Genomic DNA, 20,693 nt, shown 5'->3' on the forward strand with positions numbered 1-20,693 from the left:
TCCCTGAGTGTGCGTCACCTTCACAGCAGTATTAGCTCTGTGCCTCTCATCCTACTCAAGTCACACTTTCATCATCAGAACTAAAGACTTCCAGGATGGCTGAGTCTTCTTCTTAGTCAGGTCTTCTGCCTCCCTGCCCCTTCATTTTCATTAAACATATTTTCATAGAGACTTATGGATTCTATTTCAGTAAATTTAATTATAGGTAACATTTAACTTATGTTAAAATTGTAGGGTCATTTTCTAATCCATGTTGTAGGCAACACTGATATAATTTTGGTTTCTGTTATTTGCAACATTTGCATATGTCCAGAAATTTGGCTGAAGAATGGTTCTGGAATCTTCTTTAGGAAGCCAGATATCTAGCTGTAGTACTACACATGGATCAGAAGAACAGTGAACATAATATCTAGCATTTAGCCTGGCCTTTCTTGCTTTCACATGCATTTTGTCATTTGTTTGTAATTATTTTTATGCATATTTTTCTGATGGTAAACAGGCTCTTATAGTTTATGTGATCTGTTGCAGTGCACACAGCCAGCAGTGGGCTAGGATACACACCCAGACTTTGTCATCTACGTCCCCTTGACTGGAGCTGTCCTATTATTCCTTCTCTTTGAACTAGTCTTGCTAGTGACTGCAAGAAATGTTTTAACCGAATCTAAAGAGAAATGTTCTCTGGGCCTCAGGCTAGGAAAATGGGCTTCATGTCCAGTTTTCAGTCCACCTTCTAAACTGGAACTGGTGTACTTTGGAGTTGGAAGTGAAAAGGTCATGGAAGCCTTGAGCACTGTAAGTTGGAATGGGAACGAGCCAGCCTGCGTGAAGGTGGGCTACAAGGGTGGAAGAGACCGCCTGGAAATTTCAGGGGCCCGGTGTGTTCAGGCACCAGCAGCTCCTTATTCACGTGCACCTCACAGGCCACCAAACCCGGAAACAACTCTAAGCCCAGGCCTCCTGATGAGCGCTGTGAGCACCTGCCTGCCCGCCTGAGAGAGCAGATCAAGGCACCAGGTACCACAGAGAATCTGAAGTCTCTCACTGACTTATGTGGGTAATATTAGGAAGGCTTTTCCATGTGGAAGAAGCACACTGGGGATCAGATGAACTCCCGCCTAATCTTAGCTTTACTGCCAAGTTGCTCAGCCAAGCCACGTGTCTAGTTACTCATCTAGAAAATGGGTATATCTTGCAGCTTATCTTGCAGATGCTATGAACAGCTCATGTATAATCCTTATGACAATAATTTTTAGGGGCTTAAATCATCAGTAACATGTAATCTTAAGGTATGTTTCAGGTCTAACATTCTAAGGTTTGAGAGTCTAGATTCTTTTCTTTCCATGTTTATAAATTTTCCAGCTACTTTTTTTTTTTTAAGATTATTTATGCATACAGGAGCTTAGGTGTAGGCCAGAAGTGCAGGAGGCTGAGAGGATTCACCAGAATTAGAGTGGGGAGCAGAACAGGCAGGTTGAGGAAACACACTGCTGAGGAAAGCAGCGGGTCAGACAGGAGAGGTCTGCCTTGCCATGCGGGTCAGCTCTGTGGTGGAGGATCGAACTCTCACTGAAGCAGCTGTACCAGCTCGCAGTGCTGTGTCCTAACTCGTTGTGTCACCAGGGAGGGCCTCCAGGTACTTCTTTTAACAGTTCACCCAAACCACGGCTGAGGCATCCCTGAAGATGCCATTGCTTCTCTGGTGTCACTAGCTGATGGGCCAGCATGCCCCCTCATGCAGCAATAGCCACTCCAATTAAACAGACTCATTTGCTTCCTCATCGACCACTTGCCCTTCCCATGCCTACTTCTGTGCCTTATCTAGACTTTCTCCTTCCATCTGTATAGCCTTTCTCCCTTACAAAACTCCTCTTTCTGATAGACATTTTTTGTTGGCATATCCTTACCCAGTTCTGATGCTATCTTTATTTTCCTTCCCTCTGGCACTTACATTTTTAATTAGAATCATATTCACTTGGACTTTTAAAGAATGTGTTGCGTGTGTCTTTTCACATACTCCTATTTTACCTCTAAAAAAACCAAACAAAATCAAAACAGAACAAAAGTCCAGCAATTGGCTGCATTAGTTCTCTAGGGTTGGGGCTTCTGTAGCTTTTGCACTGAACACAGCCAGTGGACATTTAGGGTTGAATGGGGGCCCTCCAAAGGTAGGTTCCCATTCTAAACCCTAACCTTGTGAGGTGACCTTACTTGAAAAAAGGGTTTTTGCAGATGCAATGAAGGGTCTCAAAAAGAGGTCATTCTGCTTATCTGGCCCCTAAGTCCAATGTCAAGTGTCTTTGCAAGGATACAGGAAGAAGAAAAGGTCATATAAAGATGGAGGCAGGGATTGGAGGGATGCAACCATAAATGCAGGCACATCTGGGCCCCAGAAACTGTAGAATCAAGGGGAGATTCCAGGAGACGCATGACCCTGTGACAACTTGACTGTGAATCTTTAGACTCCAGAACTATGATGGAATACATTTTTATTGTTTTAAACTATTAAGTTTATGTCTTTTCTTATGTCAGACCTCTGTAACTAAAACCTCTTTGGTGAACAAACCCAGAAATCATCATAAGTGGTTAAAAGGAGGACATTCATGCAATTCCCTTGTCAATTCAGTTGCTAAATGGAAAGCTCTCTGAAGTGACTCCTGGGCACTTGAATTACTTCTTAAGGCAAGTCAGTCTCAATGTGATGGTCTTCCAGGATGGTCTCACCTCAATTGTGATAATTTGTTGATGCCTTCAAGGATCATCAGTGAAATGCTACTAAGTAATCCCAGTACTCTTTCTTGCTGGCATATAAGTAGCCTTCTAAAACATGATTTTCTGTCCATAAACATAGTGAGACCTCAAAGGTAGACGTACTTTGTGGTATTAAAGACACTGATGGACCTTACTGATCTTTTTTGTTCTGAATGTCAATAATTTGTAAGTAGACATTAAAAAAGGAAGCACTGTGATGTGGAGGGATGATTTCTGTGGAAGCCTGTGGTCTTATGAGGTCTTTTTCAGTTCTAAGAGAGCTGTCTCCTACTTTTTCTCTATTTTTCTCATCTATCCATTTATCCATCCATCTGCCCCACACTTTCTCTGTTTTTATATAGGTATACTGCAGATAAAAAGATAAAAGGGGAAAATAAACCCCACATGATCAGGATTTAAAAAAAAATGTTGGGTATTTTTCACTTTCCTGAGAACTAAAGAATGGCATGAGATAGTTTCTTAAATAATTATTTTTTGATAGATTAAAAAACAAAACCTCAAGCCAACCAAGCAATGATTTCTAAAGACTGCCAAAAAAAACAGCTTAAGAAGATTCTTTTAAAACCTCCCAAGACTTTAGCCCCACTCTTGGTACCCTCTGGAAATGGAGAGGTTTCCCTAAGGGAATTTTCCAGATAACAGTAGCCTCATCTGTGAGCACCAAAGTGCAGTACAGACCATTCCTGGCACAACATTCCCATCTATTTCACAGGGTGCTGTCTGCAGCATCTGGGCTGGAACATCATTCTGGCTTCACTGCTCCTCTGGTTCCTGTGAACATGGCCACTGATGAGAGACTGGCCCGCGGGTGTCTGCCCTTGTGGGCAGGTTCCTGGACAGTCCTTTAGCTGTGGCCTCTGCAGGTCTCAGCAGCCAAGCCAGCCTCATCTCTAGCACCTCTATTTTATATGCATTTCCTCTCCTTAATCTGCACAGAATCGGAACCAGACAACTAAGCTTTTGAAGATTTGTATTTTTAACCAGTTTGGGCTGTGCTTTGAGGAACATACAGTGGGCTTCATCAGAAGGATGTGAGGCAAGAGCAGCAACTGGACAGACATCCACTCCTTAGAGGTGTACAGGGGGTGTCCTGCTCACTTGGACAAAGTGTGACAGGTTTCCATAGGTGCATTTGAGTGTTCAAGAAAGAGCTCCCCTTGCAATCCACCCCCCACCCCCAAAAAGGATAATAAACAATGGGCATTTCTGGGTGGCCCAAAACAAATATAGGAAAGCCAAACAGGACTGGGGGTTTGGGGAGGGTTTGGGTGAGTAATGATATGAAGCTAAAGTGGAACAGAATGATGGGGAAAATGGGAAAAACAGAGGGAAGAGGGAGGATAAAGGGAAGAACAGAAATCAAGATTAGAGTAACACCAGAACCTTACTGCTTTTGAGACAGGAACTGCAGTCTCTATGTCACCTCCATAGGCAGGAAGCCTGGTATAGAACTTTATGCCAGAGATGCTCACTGACCATTTCACATACTAAAATGCAGTGACCAAATTGACCAGATCAGAGAATCTGGACACCTCAGCACATGTTTCCCAAGAGTAAGATTTACCTGTATACAATCCCTTTGGAATGAAGGAACTGCAGACCGAGAATGATTTCAGCAGCATAAAACCTGAGGAAAGCAAAAGCAAAGTTCAGCATGAATGCATGAGGAGGAAACTCAAAACCCCAAGCCTGGCCTGCTGTGGTATCCAGTGAGTGCTCTGCGTGCCATGCTGCTACCTGGTGTGCACATGCAGCTGTGCCCACGCCCCATGGTGTGCCCGCATCACCTCTGGGTACAGACATTGCCCATGGAGGTTCATGCGTTCCTGATAGGTGTACACACACCATTTTGTCTAATCCTGACAGAGGCAAGACATCATCCACTGTCTCGTCCTCCCTCAGCCCGCAGAGAAGGAAACAGCTGGAATCTTAAGTTTCTCCTGCCTGCATCTTACACTTATCTTTAAATATCATTCAAGTGGTCTTTATTTTTTTTTTCTTCTGATAAAACATACACAAACACTAAAGGTAACAGGATAGCCGAGGGGAAAGTAATTTTCGCTTTTGTTTGAAACTTCCTGGACCCCTTCAACCCTGGATGCAAGGTCTTTCCAAACAGACTGGACTTGTTTATGTGCAGGCCACGCAGCCTATGAGGGGCCGCAGGATATTAGAAGATGTGGGGTGATAAGCTGCATTCCATCCTCTATGATACCAGACTCACAGGACTCACAGGAAATGAATTTACTCTATTACTCGTGGGATTCAAGTCAGAGGTAAGGAAGGACTTCCTGGAGTCTCTGAGAAGAATGCTACCTCTTCCTTCTGAAGACTCGGGTCCTGGACCTGAGGGCTTTCAGGCCTTCCAGAGCTGGCCACGGAGGGACTGAGTAAATCCTTTCTAGTCAGAAAAATACCCAGGGATTTCTCTCCTGCAGAATCCCATACGATTATTTTTGGGCCCTTTGCTTATGATTGCCAGAGACAACAAGATCAGCAGCCTACTATGCACTGGGTTTGCCACACGGCCATTTCAGGCCTGGTGTTGGCAACAGGTGGTGGAACCTAGCTCAACCTGAACCACTCATAGCCATCACTGCGGTGAGGGAAAGGTTGTAGGGACTTAAGCAAAGCATGTGTTTTTAACGAGGATGGGTGGTACAGTTTCCCTTCTTTCTCAATGTCACAGTGGTTTCACTAATTAGGAAACGGGGTGCCCATGAGGAAGCATGATGGGGCCCTGGGGATTCAACAGCAGTTTCCCCCCTTCATTCCCGTGTCCTGCAGTCAGTGCCTTCTGTTTGCTCACCAACTTCCCACTAAGAGCTCAGTGAAAGCTTCCTCCCCGTGGCCACCTTCAGAGCTGAGTTCCATTTGGCTGTTTTATTTTCAAAGGGCAAATATTTCCTTGTGGGCTCAGATCATTTAGCAGCCTCACGAATTGGGATGGTTCTGAGTAGTAGATTTCAAAAAACATAAACACGAAACAAAACCAGCACGAATTGAAGCTTCACAAACAGCGAAAGCAGTTGCCTAGTTCTGCCTATTCCCAGGAGTTACCCTTCCCTGGGCTTCAGGCATGCTGAGTGAAGGAACAGGAAGAATCCCACATGGTGTAAGTGGTTTGTAGCATGATGGGGACACAGTGCTGAAAAAAACAAGGAGAAAAAGCCAAACCCTTTAGGGACTCTTACGTTGCTCTGCACAGATCGAATTTGTGACAGCTTTGGATGTGGTACATTAAGTCTCCTCCATTGAGATATTCCATCACAAAAAAGAGGTTTTCCTAGGAAAAAACAAAAGCAATCCCAACTTTTAGCTGCTTAAAAACAGGAAAACAAGGAGTATTTTAAAAAAGAATTAGATAATTTCAGAGGAATGAATTCTGTCTTGAAAGACTGTATGAAAAGACTATAGAAATAATTTAGAGCATCTGTAGCATTTCCAAGTCCTAGGATGCCCTGGTCACTTGGGAAGGGAATCAGTACTGTTTGCTAAGAGCTTGAATGCTGCAATGCATCATAGGGTCCCTGCCCCTGGACTCGCCCACCCACTACTGGCATGGTGCTGGCCCTCAGTGGGTACTGCTTGTGTACCTACTAATATTGACAGTATAGGATGACACCGAGAAGACAAATCAGGGGTGCTGACTTTAGCATCAGGTTTTGAAAATATCTGTTCATTCAAAACTCAGTAAGTAATTCTGAACATATTCTAGGGGATATGGTGTATGGCAGGAATGAACGTGGAGATGCTGATTCTCACCCCATTGACAATGGTGAGACACAGTCTTGCGTTCAAGAAGCTTACAATCAAGTGTGATCTTTTGTCTCCCCACTCCAAACATTGCTGCAAGACGCAGCTTTATCTGCCAGCCAGGTACCACCCCCCAAGGAGACCATGCGTTAATTAGCACTGGCAGCTTCTGGTGGTAGCTCTCAGAAGCCTGCTGAATGGTCTTCAGGGTGTAGGGGTATAGCCAGTTTCAGAGGTGGCCATATTTCCAGAGAACCTAAGCACCTTCCACTGTGTGAGACATCTTTCCTTAATAGGTACATTCCTGACATGTTAAGCACCCTGATTTTAAGAGTCTTCATGAACCACAGAGTTAATAATCCATAAAGTGTGGAGACATTGGGCTTGTCTGTGCATGAGTTTGCAATGCAAAGCCTCACCTGGGTGACTTTTTAACAGAATTAATTTTAATTTTCAATGTGAGTCTAGCAGAGGCCCTGGGGCATACGAGGTGAGGGCAGAAATGATGCTCTGCTCTGACAGTGTCATGGGTTGCCTGCCATTTGTGCCGAGGCCAGGCCTCCAGTACTGTGCGATTTTACCAATAATTCAGGCAAAGGAAGGTGTCATCCAGCTTTTTCCAGAGTTGACTTCCCATCTAATTTACTGGCTTCACTTAACTTCAACCGGCAACCAATCTTTCTCTTATGGATAGGCCAAAGTCTCTGCTGACAAGGTTCCTGACTTAACACAGATATTTCAACCATAACTTGAGAGCGAACATTTGCCCCCGGGCACTCAGCTGCGTTCTTATGAGCATAGCTTCTAACCTTTACCTTTTTTACTCAAAAATATGATGACCTTGAACAGACACTGGTGGAATGTCCTTTCAAGTACTCCGGAGAAAGAAAAATGTAAAGTCTTAAAGCCAGACTATTCATGTAGAAGTGTACGGATCAAAGATTCCCTTTCCGGACTTTCATCCTTGTTTATAAGTTCTTACTGAGGTTGAGCTCTCAGAATTTACTTGGAGAAAGTGTGGGAAGGTGAGTCAAGATAAATGTTTAACCCTCAATTCTACACATTGCTGGCACACTGTCTTATGGGTTCTCACATCTGCTCAGACTGTGCCCCTAGGGTGGGACTTAGAGTTTGACTTGTGTGGTGAAGGGAGCTTAAGGTGTCTTGGGTTTAATTCATGTTTAGATGATAATACTCCAAGTGATGACTACACTGCCATAGGGATTATTAATTAAATAGTAATGGTCATTTATAGCACATTGGCTGCCACACTGAAGCCTCTGAAAAAAATTAACACTTCACAGTCAATCTTTCAAAACAGTGAGCTCTAGTTTTAATCTTTAGGTTAAGTCAGGAGCATTGATTATCTTTTGATATGTGTGATGGGGTATTTTCCTTAAGCCTTAGTTTTGGTTGAAAACCAGCTAAATAACCTGACTTTTTTTTTTTTTTAAAGATTTATTTATTCGTACAGAACTGGGGTACAGGCCAGAAATGTGGAGGGTGAGAGGATTCACCAGAGACAGAGAAGGGAGCAGAACAGGCAGGTCTACGAAGCACACTGCTGAGGGGAGCAGCGGGCGGGTCAGGAGAGGTCTGCCACGCCATGTGGTCACCTCCGGGGCAGGCGGGGATCGAACTCATGCGGAAGTGGCTTAAGCTTCTTTGTGCTGTGCTTTAACCCGCTGCGCCACCAGGGAGGGCCTTAACCTGACTTTTTTTATGTGTGAATTTATTTATTTTTTAAATTTAAATACATTTTACATTATTATTCATTTTCTTTTTTTTTAAAAAAAGATTTATTTTTGCATACAGAACTGGGGTACAGGCTAGAGATGTTGTGGGTGAGAGAATTCACCAGAGACCAGAGAGGGGAAGAGAATAGGCAGATCTACTGAAATACATTGCTGAGAGGAGCAGCAGGCGGGTCAGGAGATATCTACCACACCATATGGGTAAGCTCCCTGATTGGGGATTGAGCTCATGCTGCTTTGGAGAGCTTCATTGTGCCATGTTAGCCCATTGCACCAGCAGGGAGAGCCCTTCATTTTCTTTTAAAAAATGTCTGCTTTCTTTTCTAGAATTTCTACCAATAGTTTATCTGTGCACCATCACCACATCTCCTGTGCTCTTTTCTGCCTCGTTTCTGGCTTCTTAAAGAAGTGAGAGCAGTTCATGCCTGGAAGTCCAGCTTGGGTGGATAGTTCAGGGAGGTCTGCTAGCCCTCCAGAGGGTGCTGTTCTGAGGTCCTGTGCCTTCGAGGGCATTCTGATAAGTGAAATCCTCCAGAATTCACTCATTCAGGGAACTGCTGGGTCTACTCTGATCTAAGGAGATGGTTCTGTGATAAATTTAGCATAAGTGGTACAATACAGACCATGCAGTCTTGAAGTCTGGGTTTTAAGGATCACATTTGGAAAGATAAACCTTAGAAAAGGTGAATCAAAATCTCAGTCTTGGAAAGTAGATACAGCAGACTCAACGCTCATAAAACAGCTGGGGGCTCAGATTCTAAGTGACCTGCCACCAACCTGGACCATTAACAAAAAGAAAACCCTGCCCGTTGGAAAGATGCAGATTAGGTAGGATGGAACTGAAACAGGGTGACTTGGAGAGGTCACTTGACCTTTCTCCACCTGTGACATAGAGTGGGTAACATTGTGTATTCAGAATGTTGACATGAGTGTTCAGTGAGATGAAGGAGTTGGAAAGTGGGATCGGGATTGGCTGGTGGAATGCATGTGACAGCTGGTAGCTGCTGGTGTAATGGGGGAACAATTTAAATTACTGTCAGTAGAACAGTAGATCCTTCCAAAGGACTGCATGGTCCTGTAGCTCTTGAAACAGAGGGAAGTGTTTTCCTTTCTGTTCTCATCATGAGCTGAGAGAAAATACCAAGTGGGCTTGTTGGGGGTGGGGGCAGTAGGCTGGGGCTTTCTTCTAATGTGGTTAAACATTAACTAATGGAGGGCATTCATTTGGGGGAGTGAGAATTGAAGTTGTGATTGTGTGGGCATGTGGGACACTCCAGATCTGCTCTGGTCTTAGAATCTGTCAGTACTACTTGGCCCAGTATCTGTGAGTAGAAATTCTAATCTCTGTTGTCATTAAGGAGTTGTGTGCTCAGGGGAATCAGACCTTCCCTGGGCCTTTGAAAAATGAGGCATCTCAATGAGACCGTCAAGTATATTCCCTTTTGCTAGCCTAAGGAATATCTGGATTTCCCCCAGACCTGCACTTTTTTTTTTTCTTTTTCATAGGGGAAAAGATGAAATGAACCATCTGTGATCAGTAAGCGTGTCATGTGCCCAAGGCAACAAAACAAATACTGGTAAGAAGATGGGATGCTTGCAAAATTACTGTGCGAAGTCTCTGTCCAGAACATTGCATACTGAAAGAATAATTAAAGAATAGGGATGAACCTTTGTGTTAAACTTTCCTCAGAGGAGGTGAGCATTATGGCTGGGTTCTTTATGCCCCACAACCCAAGGGAGACCATATCACTGAGGTCAGAAGATACCTTCCCATTGAAGAGGACTTTGTTGTATTAGTGGAAATGGCTACTGGTTGGGGGCAAAGACCTCTTGCTTGAGGGGCTGCTGTCTGCATTAACATTTATGCTAATGCCACGTGGGACTGGCAAGACTAATGGGTTGGAAAAGAATGTGGCTAGCATTGTTTTTAAGATACAACGAGAGTGGCAGGAGAACTTTTTGATTGGTCGTTGTTGTTTGTGTCTGAGTCATGAATCTCATTCTCTTGGAATAAAATATTCTCTTCGCTTTTGGAAAAGAACAGAAAGTATGCCCTTACCCCTCTTCAAGCGTTCAGTAGGGCTTTTTTTTTATTCTTTGCAAAAAAGCATTTTCTTGGGCACTTCCTTGGAGAGGTAAATTTTATCACTGCAGGGGCACTAACTAGCCAGCTACCTGCAGGAGGAAACATACTAAGGTTGTGAAATCTCTGTTGGTATCAGAGCACATGACTGATTTGTAAAGTGAGCATTCTGAACAGGTTGTTCACTGTCTTCAGAGGGAGGTCTCTGAGTGTCCTTCCTTTGCCCAGTGCGCTTATTAATCAAAAACAAAAACATGGAGTATATTTCCATTCTGTAGGAGAAGTAAGCTGTTGGGGTTTGGGTAAGCTCGGTCCTGTTTAGGTTACTGAAGAAGTGGCTCATTATATATTGTTCAAGTGTATGTGGCTCACAAGCGGGCATTTGATTCACCATTCAGTGAATTTATCGATCACCTCTGCAGTTTACAGGCATACTTGTGGCAGGCACACTGTTCTGTGTGCCAAATCGTAAAAGTGAAATGGTTATTGCTTTGCTGGTTATTGTATTAGATAATTGAAGACAAGAATCAAGGCTGATATTCTGTGTATAGGTGGTGTTCAGAGCTCTGTGCCTCTTTCTCTTTTAGAATGAGAAAATGGTTCTCATTCTATTCTTGCAAATTCATTTAAATATATATATTGAGTGCTTTGAAAAATTTAAAATAGCCTAGTGTTTTTGCAAAGAACTCTGTGTTTATGAGAAAAGTACTGTGTTTTTCAGAGCTCTCACAAATATCTTTTGCCACTTGGCTGATGGAACTGTGTATTTATTTTGTTCTTGTGTGTACTCGTGCATACAAATACGAGATCTATCTTTAGGGGAGCTCTAGAATCTAAATTTTTTTGTATTCATTTTTTTCCTAAAATATTTATATAAACGTTAGCTGTAAAGTGTTTTTTATACTTGGTAAAAGCTATACACCGGAATAAAAATATTTAAATAACTTGCCAATCCAAGAAATGGAAACAAAAATTTTCAGATAATAGATACTATATGCTAATTAGGATCATTTTGGTCTAAATTTAATCAAGATATTGTTTGTGAATCTTGGTCTTTATGACTCCATCTTTTGCGTCTATACTATAGATGCACTGAGTCTTAACTCGTGAGAGTCAGGAGTAGGGTGTGGTCCTGTGAGGCGGTCACCACAGTGGAGGTTTACATTTTACTTCTACTTATTGTGCCTTCAAAGCAAGGTTTTGTTTGCTAATTAAAAACTGTTGGAACTGCCTTTGGACTTCTCTGAAACTGTGATGGTGACGAAATGGAGGACCTTCCTGTCTCCAAGAATACTGTGGGACTGGACCCTGGCTGCCTTGTCTTAAGCTTTCTGGGGAGAGCCCCCAGGTGGGGCTGGAGCCTGCGGCCTGGGAGCACACCTGTGAAGGTCACTGAGTGCCAGGCTCGTTGGATCAGCTTAGCTGATTTCTTAGATAAGCCAGCCATTTTGGAGCCATTTTGACCTGGAGTACTTTATTCCTTTCTTTTCTAATGAGACATAAAAGAAAACATCCTAAAAAAAAAATCCCAATTTCTGTTTTCATAAATATTACAAAAAACCCGATAATCATGTGTGCTTTTTATAACACCTATATGTGTGTGTGAGAGAGAAAGAGAGACCTCTCAAGGCCAGCAAGCACATTCATTAGGGGCTTGTTTATGTTCCTACTGTAAACTCTAATTACTAGAATCCACCGCCTTCAATAGATTCATTAGTAAGCATGAGAAATAATGTACCCCAGTTTCTGGAGGTTTGCACCTTGGAACGGGAACTCCGGCTCAGTTGGTATTTACTGGCTTAATTGTCCCACAGGGTCTTCTTGCATTAACTAACAAATTATTTTCCTTCATAACAGAAAAACAAACAGGAGTCCATTTCATGAATTTTAAAAGTGTTTCTCCTGACAGGATTAGGTCTCTAATGAGAAGCAATGCAGCAATTAGATCTATGGACTTAGCCACCAGACAGCATTTGAGTCCTGGCTGCTCCTCCCTTTCAAAGTTGTTTGGCCTCTGGTGGCCTTGCTCACTCTCTTAGGGCTTTGCAACGTCCTGTCTATAAAATGGGATAATAACCACGTCTGTCTCATTGGGTTGCTGTGAAGATCAAATGAGCTAAATGTGTGCTGTACCTAAAACCACCAAGGTGCCAGGACAGGCACAGAGGGGGGCACTTTGTAAATGTCAGCTACTCTGTTTGTGACACCGTTATCAGATGCATCATAGATGCATAAAATGCAGAGAGAGATTTAGTCTAAAAAAACAGAAAGGTCTCAGGAATGGATTGAACTTTAACATGAAAGAGAGATTTTTAAGAAATATAGTTTTGATCATTTGAAAATGTTCTACTTGGCTAAAGCTTTTAAGGCTATTAAAGTATCACCTTTAAAAAGAAAAAGGATGCCAAAATATTTAAGGAAATACTCAAAAGTCCTACCTCGAAGTGCTTCTGAACGAGATCACTAGAAATGATTTTTTTCTAATACTTTTGAGTATTTTCCAATTTTGAAAGTATGTTTGATATAATTATTTTTATAAATTAGGGAAAATAGTAAGGAGTTTTATTTAATAATAAGTGATCCCCCTACCTCCCGGGAGTTTGTCTCTCATTTCATGTTTACATGGCATAGATTCTCAGTTTTTGCCAAGGGAGTTTTTATATATGTTCAGATTTAGGCAACTGAAGAGTAACTTGCTCAAAGTACATGAATTGCTAGACCCTTGCACTCTCGTCAACATCTCAGTTTCAAAGAGGTTCAGATAAGCTTAACTTAGGTAGGTTCAACTGAGTGTTGCTCTTTGTGGTTCTGGTACTGAAACTTAGAGTAATTTTTTTGGTATAAATAAGATGCCATCTTCTTTCTTTTACCTAGACCTAAGGTTTCGGGCTTAAACATTATAAATAAAGTATGGATGGCACAGGGTAACAGAGTCACGACTAAGTTTTACTAATTTTGGTAAATTTCCTGTAATTCCAACATGTGCTGAATCACAGTTAAGGGCACAGTGATATGCCCTAAATACACTTCAGTGATGTTCCTTAAAGAAGAGAGTTTTATCAGTTGCTACAAATGGTGACGGCACAGAAAGTTAATTCTTGTCTCAGTTCATGATAAGTCTTTTTGAGCATGTGGTTTCTGTGGTTTTTCTTTTCCTGGTTAAAACTGTGCCAATGACGGGTGCTCCTGACTCAACTGGAGGGTTTAGGATTAAAGTGTTTTTCAGAGCATTAGGTAAGGTGATTTTGGAACACAGTATTTGAAATTAAGAACCTTATGGTAATCTTAGATGGCTGTGCCTTCAACCCTGGCAATACCAGAAGGACATAATTTTTATAAGTTGGAGGAGTTTTTATTCTATTGCAAATAATGATACCTTATTGTTAGGGTGACATTTTCTTCACAAAGGATTTAAACTTCTCTGCAAAAACTATATATTTTTTCCCTCCTCCCTTTGGCCACAAAAAAAAAAAAAAAAAAGTGACTCGTTGAAAGTCATCTGAGTGCCAGACTTTAAAGTCGTAACCTGGAAACATAAACAGAGGTGTCATCTTGGTCCGGAAGTGAAGCCTGCTCAATGAAGGGAAAGTGAAACTCACTTTTTTTTTTCCCATAAAAGAGAAATTTCTAAATAATACTGCTCAGCTAGTTCAGACTGGAGGTGTGGAATTATAGGGCAGTGGTGTGAGTGTTTGCAAGACATCCTAATCATTCTGGAGAGAGCCTCTCACATTCACAGCGCCTTCACTTGCACCAAGCTGAGGAGGAACCCAGAGGTGTGCTCCTGACATCCAGAACTTCTTTCAGGTGTGAAATTGTAAAATGTCTTAAATTGTTGGAACACAGGCCTTAGGAATTCAAGTGAGAGACACGTGAAGGTAGACTGTCATTCACTTTCAATTTCTAAGGAAGACTTATCTCCTTAAAAAGCAAAGCAAACAGTACAGTCAATGTGTTAGATGCATCTTTTTCTTTTTTCCAAACTAATTATGGAACCTTCTTATTTTTCATACTGTTATCACTGATGGATCAGAGAAACTTTGTATAGTGGAATCATGGCTCTTTCTTGTATGCTAGCTAGCATAATTTAAAAGGAAGTTATTTTTCTCCGTACTTTTTCTTCCCTGCAGGTGAACAGTTAGTTCCTACAGAGATGACATGGCACTATGCTATGTCATGCTACATGGTATAAATACATCGGAGGCCAGTGTTATCTTGATCTAGCACAGAGAAAGTTTATTTCAATGATGCTTTTTTTAATCCTCATTCAGGCTCAGGCCCAGATTCAGGTGAGACTGTTTTGCACACCTTGTGTCTCACATGCTGCTTTCACATATGCACCTGCCTTCTGACCCTCCTCCTGCATGGGGATTCTTCCTTTCTTGGTCCTTGCAGGGGATCAAGGAGTTTCAGAGCCCTGCTGATGAAAGGTTGAGCTGGACCCAGCTTCCTCAGATTCAAGCCCACAGCTCTTTCACTCTGGATAGCTTCCTAATTGACTTTTCCATGTTTTTATGTCTATGGGTCACATGTTCCTCATATTACAAGCATTTTAATGTGTTAAGCCACATGCCCTGAAAAGTAATAAGTAAGTAATTTGTCCTTACAGTCTCTGGAATCAGCTAGCATTCAGTAGGTAGCCTCTTTGGAGGCATAAAGCAAGTGAATAATGTTCTGGAAAAAAAAAATTCCCTAGAAAACCAAATAGTTCATTTATCTTATTTAATATCTTCCTAATTCCTAATATCTTTCTCAAGAAAGGCTATTTCCAAAATGTTCCCGGAGCAGATAATCATTCATATAGATTATTCCCTTAAATATCTGGGATTTAATTGATTATTTTGTTTCATAAATCAAACAGGATTTGATTTATGCAGTACCCTTGGGAAAGTGATAATATAATCTTTTCTTTTTCATCTCTTAATTTTAAGGGACTTAATAATTCCTTAATCTCTAAGTAGTGAGCCAATCATTTTAACATTTGCTGTCCACTATCCCTGCTACTTGTTCTCAGGCTATTTCTCTAGTCTCAGGAAAGTATCACATCTGCTTGGAGCCTGAAGAGCTTCCCTGGAGAGGGGGGATGAAGCAGATGCTGGTAGAGGTGCTGATAGACAAGCAGAGAAGGGAACACACCTGCTTCTACAAAGCAGGCATGCTAACAGCCTTCCCTATGGGGTAGGAAAATAATCGTAATATAAAAACAGCAGGGGAAAGGTGCTGAAGAAACTTGGTGACACGCTCCTAGTGGCCTGGTCTGAGGGGTGCTTAGTAGTCTGACACAAGGCTGAGAACATTCTGAGGGGAAAAGTAGATATGTACTCCAGGGGGTCCAGCAAACCTAGACCCAAACTGGCATGAGGCTGAGTTCCTCACACAGCCTTTGGGTAAACAGTCTGTGCCTCCCCCAGGGGTATTTGCAGAAGAAAATTGCTATTAATTCATTAGAAATTCACATTCCTTTCCTTTACAGAAAATAAGCCTCCTTTCTCTTAAAGAACTTACCATTCCCCTTCACACTTCAGGCTCTCTTGTCCCCCCACACCTCCATGGCCCTAGAACCTTCCTGCTGACTCAGATTCAAATTCTGATTTCTTTTAGCTCTCACATTTAGAGTCTGTGTTTGCAATTTAACAGCACACATCACTGTCGGAAGGATCACTCTTGCCCCTTTCATTAGCGTATGACATTCTCTAGGTTAGGAGCTATATTTTGTATTTCTGAATCCTCCATGGTGCTTTGAGTACAATACGCGTCAAAGTGCTTTTTCATGACCTAGTTGTGGGCATTTTGGCTACATGTTTAAGTTCATTTGTCCCTCCCTTAAACAATCTGTTGAGCATCGACTAGGAGCTGGAGAAAAGGTGATGAAAACGTTGGGTGCCACCTACATTTCTAACTCATTTCCCCTGTCTCCCCATTAAGACTTTCTGGGACTGATGTCAGCTTATAGACCCCTCTGTGACTTACACTTACACTAAGTGGTGCATTATCATCAGGGCTTGAACTAGAACAAGAGCAATGTCTGTTGATTCTCTTTGGACCTTAACCATGTGATTCCACAGGGGTTACTCTCTGAGACCACAGGGGTAAGGTGGTGGAGAGTAGAAATGTGGCAAGAGAAAGTCATGTTGTGCATAAAGATGCACCCACAAGGATATTCATGTTAGTGATATTTCAGAACAAAAATAAGAAAAGTTCTCATCAGATAAGTGATGTAGAACATCCACAGGTGTGAAGAAATGTCTGACAGGCTGTTAAAAACAGATTCTAGAATCTTAGGCAAGTACCATGGGTGGTTATTTTATTTTTAAAAATCCACAGGACTGAAATAGCTATAGGATAAACATCAATGTATTCACCAAAGTGCTGGATTGGAAATTATTTTCTTCTTTGAGCAAATAGTGTGCACACACATATTCCAGACTTTCTAGAGTGATACTGAGTAACTTCTGAGCCAGGGGGGACAAAAAGGCAAAAACAAAATTTAAGGGCAAAGGAAACCAGGATGAGAATCCTCTCAGGGTAGGAGAGGCTTCTGACAAAAACCACCTTTCCTCACTGCTCAGGGCCTTACCACTGTGAGGGCTGCCTCTCACAGGCAAATGACAGTGTACACATGTTTTCATCTATTTTCCAACCTGTCTCTTAATTTACAAGTATGACAGAGGAACAAACAGTTGTCAGATTTTGCCTTTTTACAAAGCACTGCTTTTGTAACAAAAGCAAATCACAAGCTACTACTAAGAATCTCATCCTTAGGTAAGTTAAACCAGATTCTAGAAAACAAGCAGACAAACATGAAAGTAACGCCCTTTCCCATTTCAAATAATATGTCAGTGGTGTTTAGGGGAAAAGGACGTCCTTTAGGTGAGTGGAAGGTGGACTGAAAGATAAGGTGAAGAAGGGGAACAATATCCCGGATTTACCCAGAGGCAGCCCTGGGGCACAAGCTGGAACAGCTCACAGGCAGGTGGAGAGCAGCCATACCTTGGTCTGGAAAGTGCAGAACATGTGCGTTAAGAACGGATGCTCCCAGGCCAAGGACAGGACTCTCTTCTCTACCATGGTACATTCCACATCGTCATCCATCAGAACCACGTCTTTCTTTAGGGCTTTTATTGCAAAAAATTGATTGGTTTTCTTGAACTCTGCTAGGAAGACCTAGAAGGGAGGAGTAACTTTTAGGGCAAAAAGAACATAGGAGTCAAAGTGCTCTCTTTATGTGCCAAAGAACACTCATATCACCTATGGCACAGACACTAGAGCACTTTGCAAATGGGCCAAGTGTCAGGAGTTCTGGTTTGTACTTACATGGGTAGCCAATTTTATTCTCTTAGTTCTTAGAACACTGCAAGGCTGATAGAAATAATCATAAAAACTGGACTGAAGGATTAAATTTACTTCCTGAGATTCACAGAGCTATTCCGTGGAAATCAAACTCCTGAGTTTATTTTTTTCCCCACCTGATTTTCTGAATCAACTATGAAAGGACAACAGCTGTCACATGTGGACAGTCACTACCACTAACAGTAACTTCTGCAAAACAATCAAACAACAGACAATTGACAATTGCAAGGACATGGCATTTGGAGACAGAAAACTCCACACTCCAGCTTGGTCTCATTTGATAGACATTGACTAGCTGTGTGATGTGGGCATTTCCATGAACGTCTCTAGGCTTCAATTTGCTAGTGAGTGAAGATTCTCTAGTTTCCAGGATCATTGTGAAAATCAAATGGGCAAGCGATTTGTCAACTATAAAATGCCCCCTAAGTGACCATTATTAAGAATATTTGTCACTTGTTTCTTTTATGGACTTCATGGAATGCTGAAGTCACTGCTGCTAAGCCAGTACTAAGCAGACACGTATCTGAGTTTACAATAAGATGGTGCAGATGTGCAGCTCTGGGGTAGCTTGGCAGAAAGGGTAGAATTCCAGCAAACAGATGATACACATATTCCCAGAAAACGTGCGGTTTGTACCTCAGGGCCTAAAAGTAGATTGAAATAAGAACATAGAGCTCATCACTTCCTATATAGAAACAAATGAAAAGAAGAAAAACTCCCTTTGGAGTTGTCTCAGTGTGAGAAAGGAGAAGCGGCATATACTGCTTTGAAGATGGAGCAGAGGACACCTGAGGCGCTGAGCTCGCCCATGGGATGTTACTAAGGTTTGTAGGTTCACTTAATGTCGTTCTTATTAACCCTGTTCAAATGTAGGAATCCACAGGGGAACAAAGAAAGATAAACATTTCATTAACAATTAAAAGTACTCTTTTGGCACTTGCTCCATTCAATAAAACATCCCAAAACCAGCCATAAACTAAAAACTGAAAAGGCAATTTCCATCTCTCTAATGTGCTTTCAATTTTTTGGTAACAGGTTATAATTGCACATTAATTGATGCTAAATTATAATGAAGACTGGCTGTAAAATTGCCTATTACATTCAGATTACCACCAAATGAGCCTGCTGTGGTTCATATGATTGTGTAAACGAACTAAGAGAATTAGTGGATATTTGCCAAAGGCAGAGCGTTGGTGTTTTGATCCAAACCCCAATTGCAGCTCAAAGGCATTCAGCACTGGTGATGCTCAGTTGCATTTTAGCTTTTTATTAAATAAATTGGGTAAGTTTCCCAGCCAGAGTCTGGTGAGCAGGTGCTGAGCATAATGTTGGCTTTGGATGCACAAATTCATGGAACAGTAGTCTTTGGCTAAAATTTCCTAGCAACCTCATCCAAGAACATAAAACAACTGTGACTGCCATTAAGGCATTCGATAGCCTTAATATCTAAAATAACCTAAAACACCATATTGTCTGCCATCCCTCTTACTTTCACTGGCTTGAACATTTTTGTTATCACTGATGATTGGTTATCATTTCTTAAGCTATGTCTGCTTTCTCCTGCTCCCCTAACTGGTGTGGTGGCAGGAAGAATTTAGAGAAGAAATTTTTCATGAGTCTTAAGCTCAGTGATCTGAATTGTCCTCTAAAAAAGCCCTGTGTGATGGGAAACCCGCGGGGATTACAATTGAGATGGGGAAAAAAAATGTACAAAATGATGTAAAAATAAACTTTTGTAAAATTAAAAAAAAAAAAAAAAAGCCCTGTGTGTTCAAGTCCTAACCCCAGATTTGAGAACGTGACCATATTTGGAGACAGGATCTTTACGTAGATGACTAAATTAAATGAGGTCCTGTGGACCCATTATGACTGGTGTGCTCAGGAGAGAAGAGGTCACTGTGCACAGAGGGATGGCCATGTGGGGACATGGAGGGAAAACATTCATCTACAAGCCAAAGCGAGAGGCCTCAGGAGAGCGATGTGCCAACAAGATACAGAATATACATCATTCTATTGAAATGAGATTTCATTTGTACACGCAGCAAACTACGAAACCCAGCAGGCCTTGCATCTCCTATGGGAAGTGATGCTGCTTCCCTAACCCAGCCTAAGGAAGAAGCAGTTCCCTTCACCCAGCAACAGACATCTCAGCCAATGGGAGAACACCATGTGTCAGCAGATGAGCAGTCATCTCACATCAAACTCCCAGTTTCCTCTAATAAACTGTTACAACAGCCCCTGTAAAACTTAGGTAAGTTGGTGCGGGCTTTAGTTCTTAAGGAAGGCATACAGGTGTCTTGCCAGGAGATTACACTTTTCAAATTGTCTTTTTGTTGTTGTATCTGAATAATCCATTTTGCTGGTGAAATAACTAGTTGTTCTCTGTGGAATGGCAACAACACTTTGATTTTAGACTTCCAACCTCTAGAATAGGGAGAAATAAATTTCTGTTTTTGAAGGCACCCAGGCTGTGGTATTTGTTACAGCTCGCCCGGCAAATGAATACAAGGCTGAGGATATTTGCTAGAGAAGAAAATCATATTCAAAGTAAAATAACTTTCCAGGTTTGAAAAAAGAACAAAAGAAGGACAATAACAACAAAAAAAACCAATCAAACAAAAGACGCCCATGTGAAATGGGCTGGTTGAGGCTTCCTTCATTTCGTGTGTGTCCAAAGATACCGAGTTCATAAGAATGTGGATGCACACCTTCAAAGCTAAACCACTGGGGAATGAAGAGCCCCCAGACACCAGCTAGCCATGTCTGCTGTTTCCTAGAGTCCACAGGTCCCTATTCAGTTGTTCCTCCTCCCTCCTCCCCAACATCCCCCCCCCACCACGGCACCGGCAGCTCCTAAAACACAGGTGCTCTCAAGGATGGTTCAACATCAGAAAATCAGTTAATGTAATCCATCACATCAACCGACAGAAGAATAAAAACCACATAATCATTTCAATAGATGCGGAGAAGGCTTTCGACAA

At 41.9% G+C, this 20,693-nt stretch overlaps 1 protein-coding gene across 1 annotated transcript in view; it reads right to left on the minus strand.

The window, feature by feature from the left end:
• Positions 1–20,693, minus strand: part of PRKCQ (protein kinase C, theta) — a 108,597-nt gene that overhangs the window by 17,610 nt on the left and 70,294 nt on the right. Inside the window, exons 12-14 of the mRNA XM_004691227.2 lie at positions 17,353–17,526; positions 5,964–6,055; positions 4,334–4,396 (exon numbers count right to left, since the gene is read on the minus strand). Of these exons, the coding sequence (XP_004691284.1) occupies positions 4,334–4,396; positions 5,964–6,055; positions 17,353–17,526 (329 nt within the window). The remainder of the gene's footprint in view (positions 1–4,333; positions 4,397–5,963; positions 6,056–17,352; positions 17,527–20,693) is intronic.

The sequence above is a fragment of the Condylura cristata genome, unplaced genomic scaffold (assembly GCF_000260355.1).
Source record: "Condylura cristata isolate star-nosed mole 26May11 unplaced genomic scaffold, ConCri1.0 scaffold00030, whole genome shotgun sequence".
NCBI classification, from domain to species: Eukaryota; Metazoa; Chordata; class Mammalia; order Eulipotyphla; family Talpidae; genus Condylura; species Condylura cristata.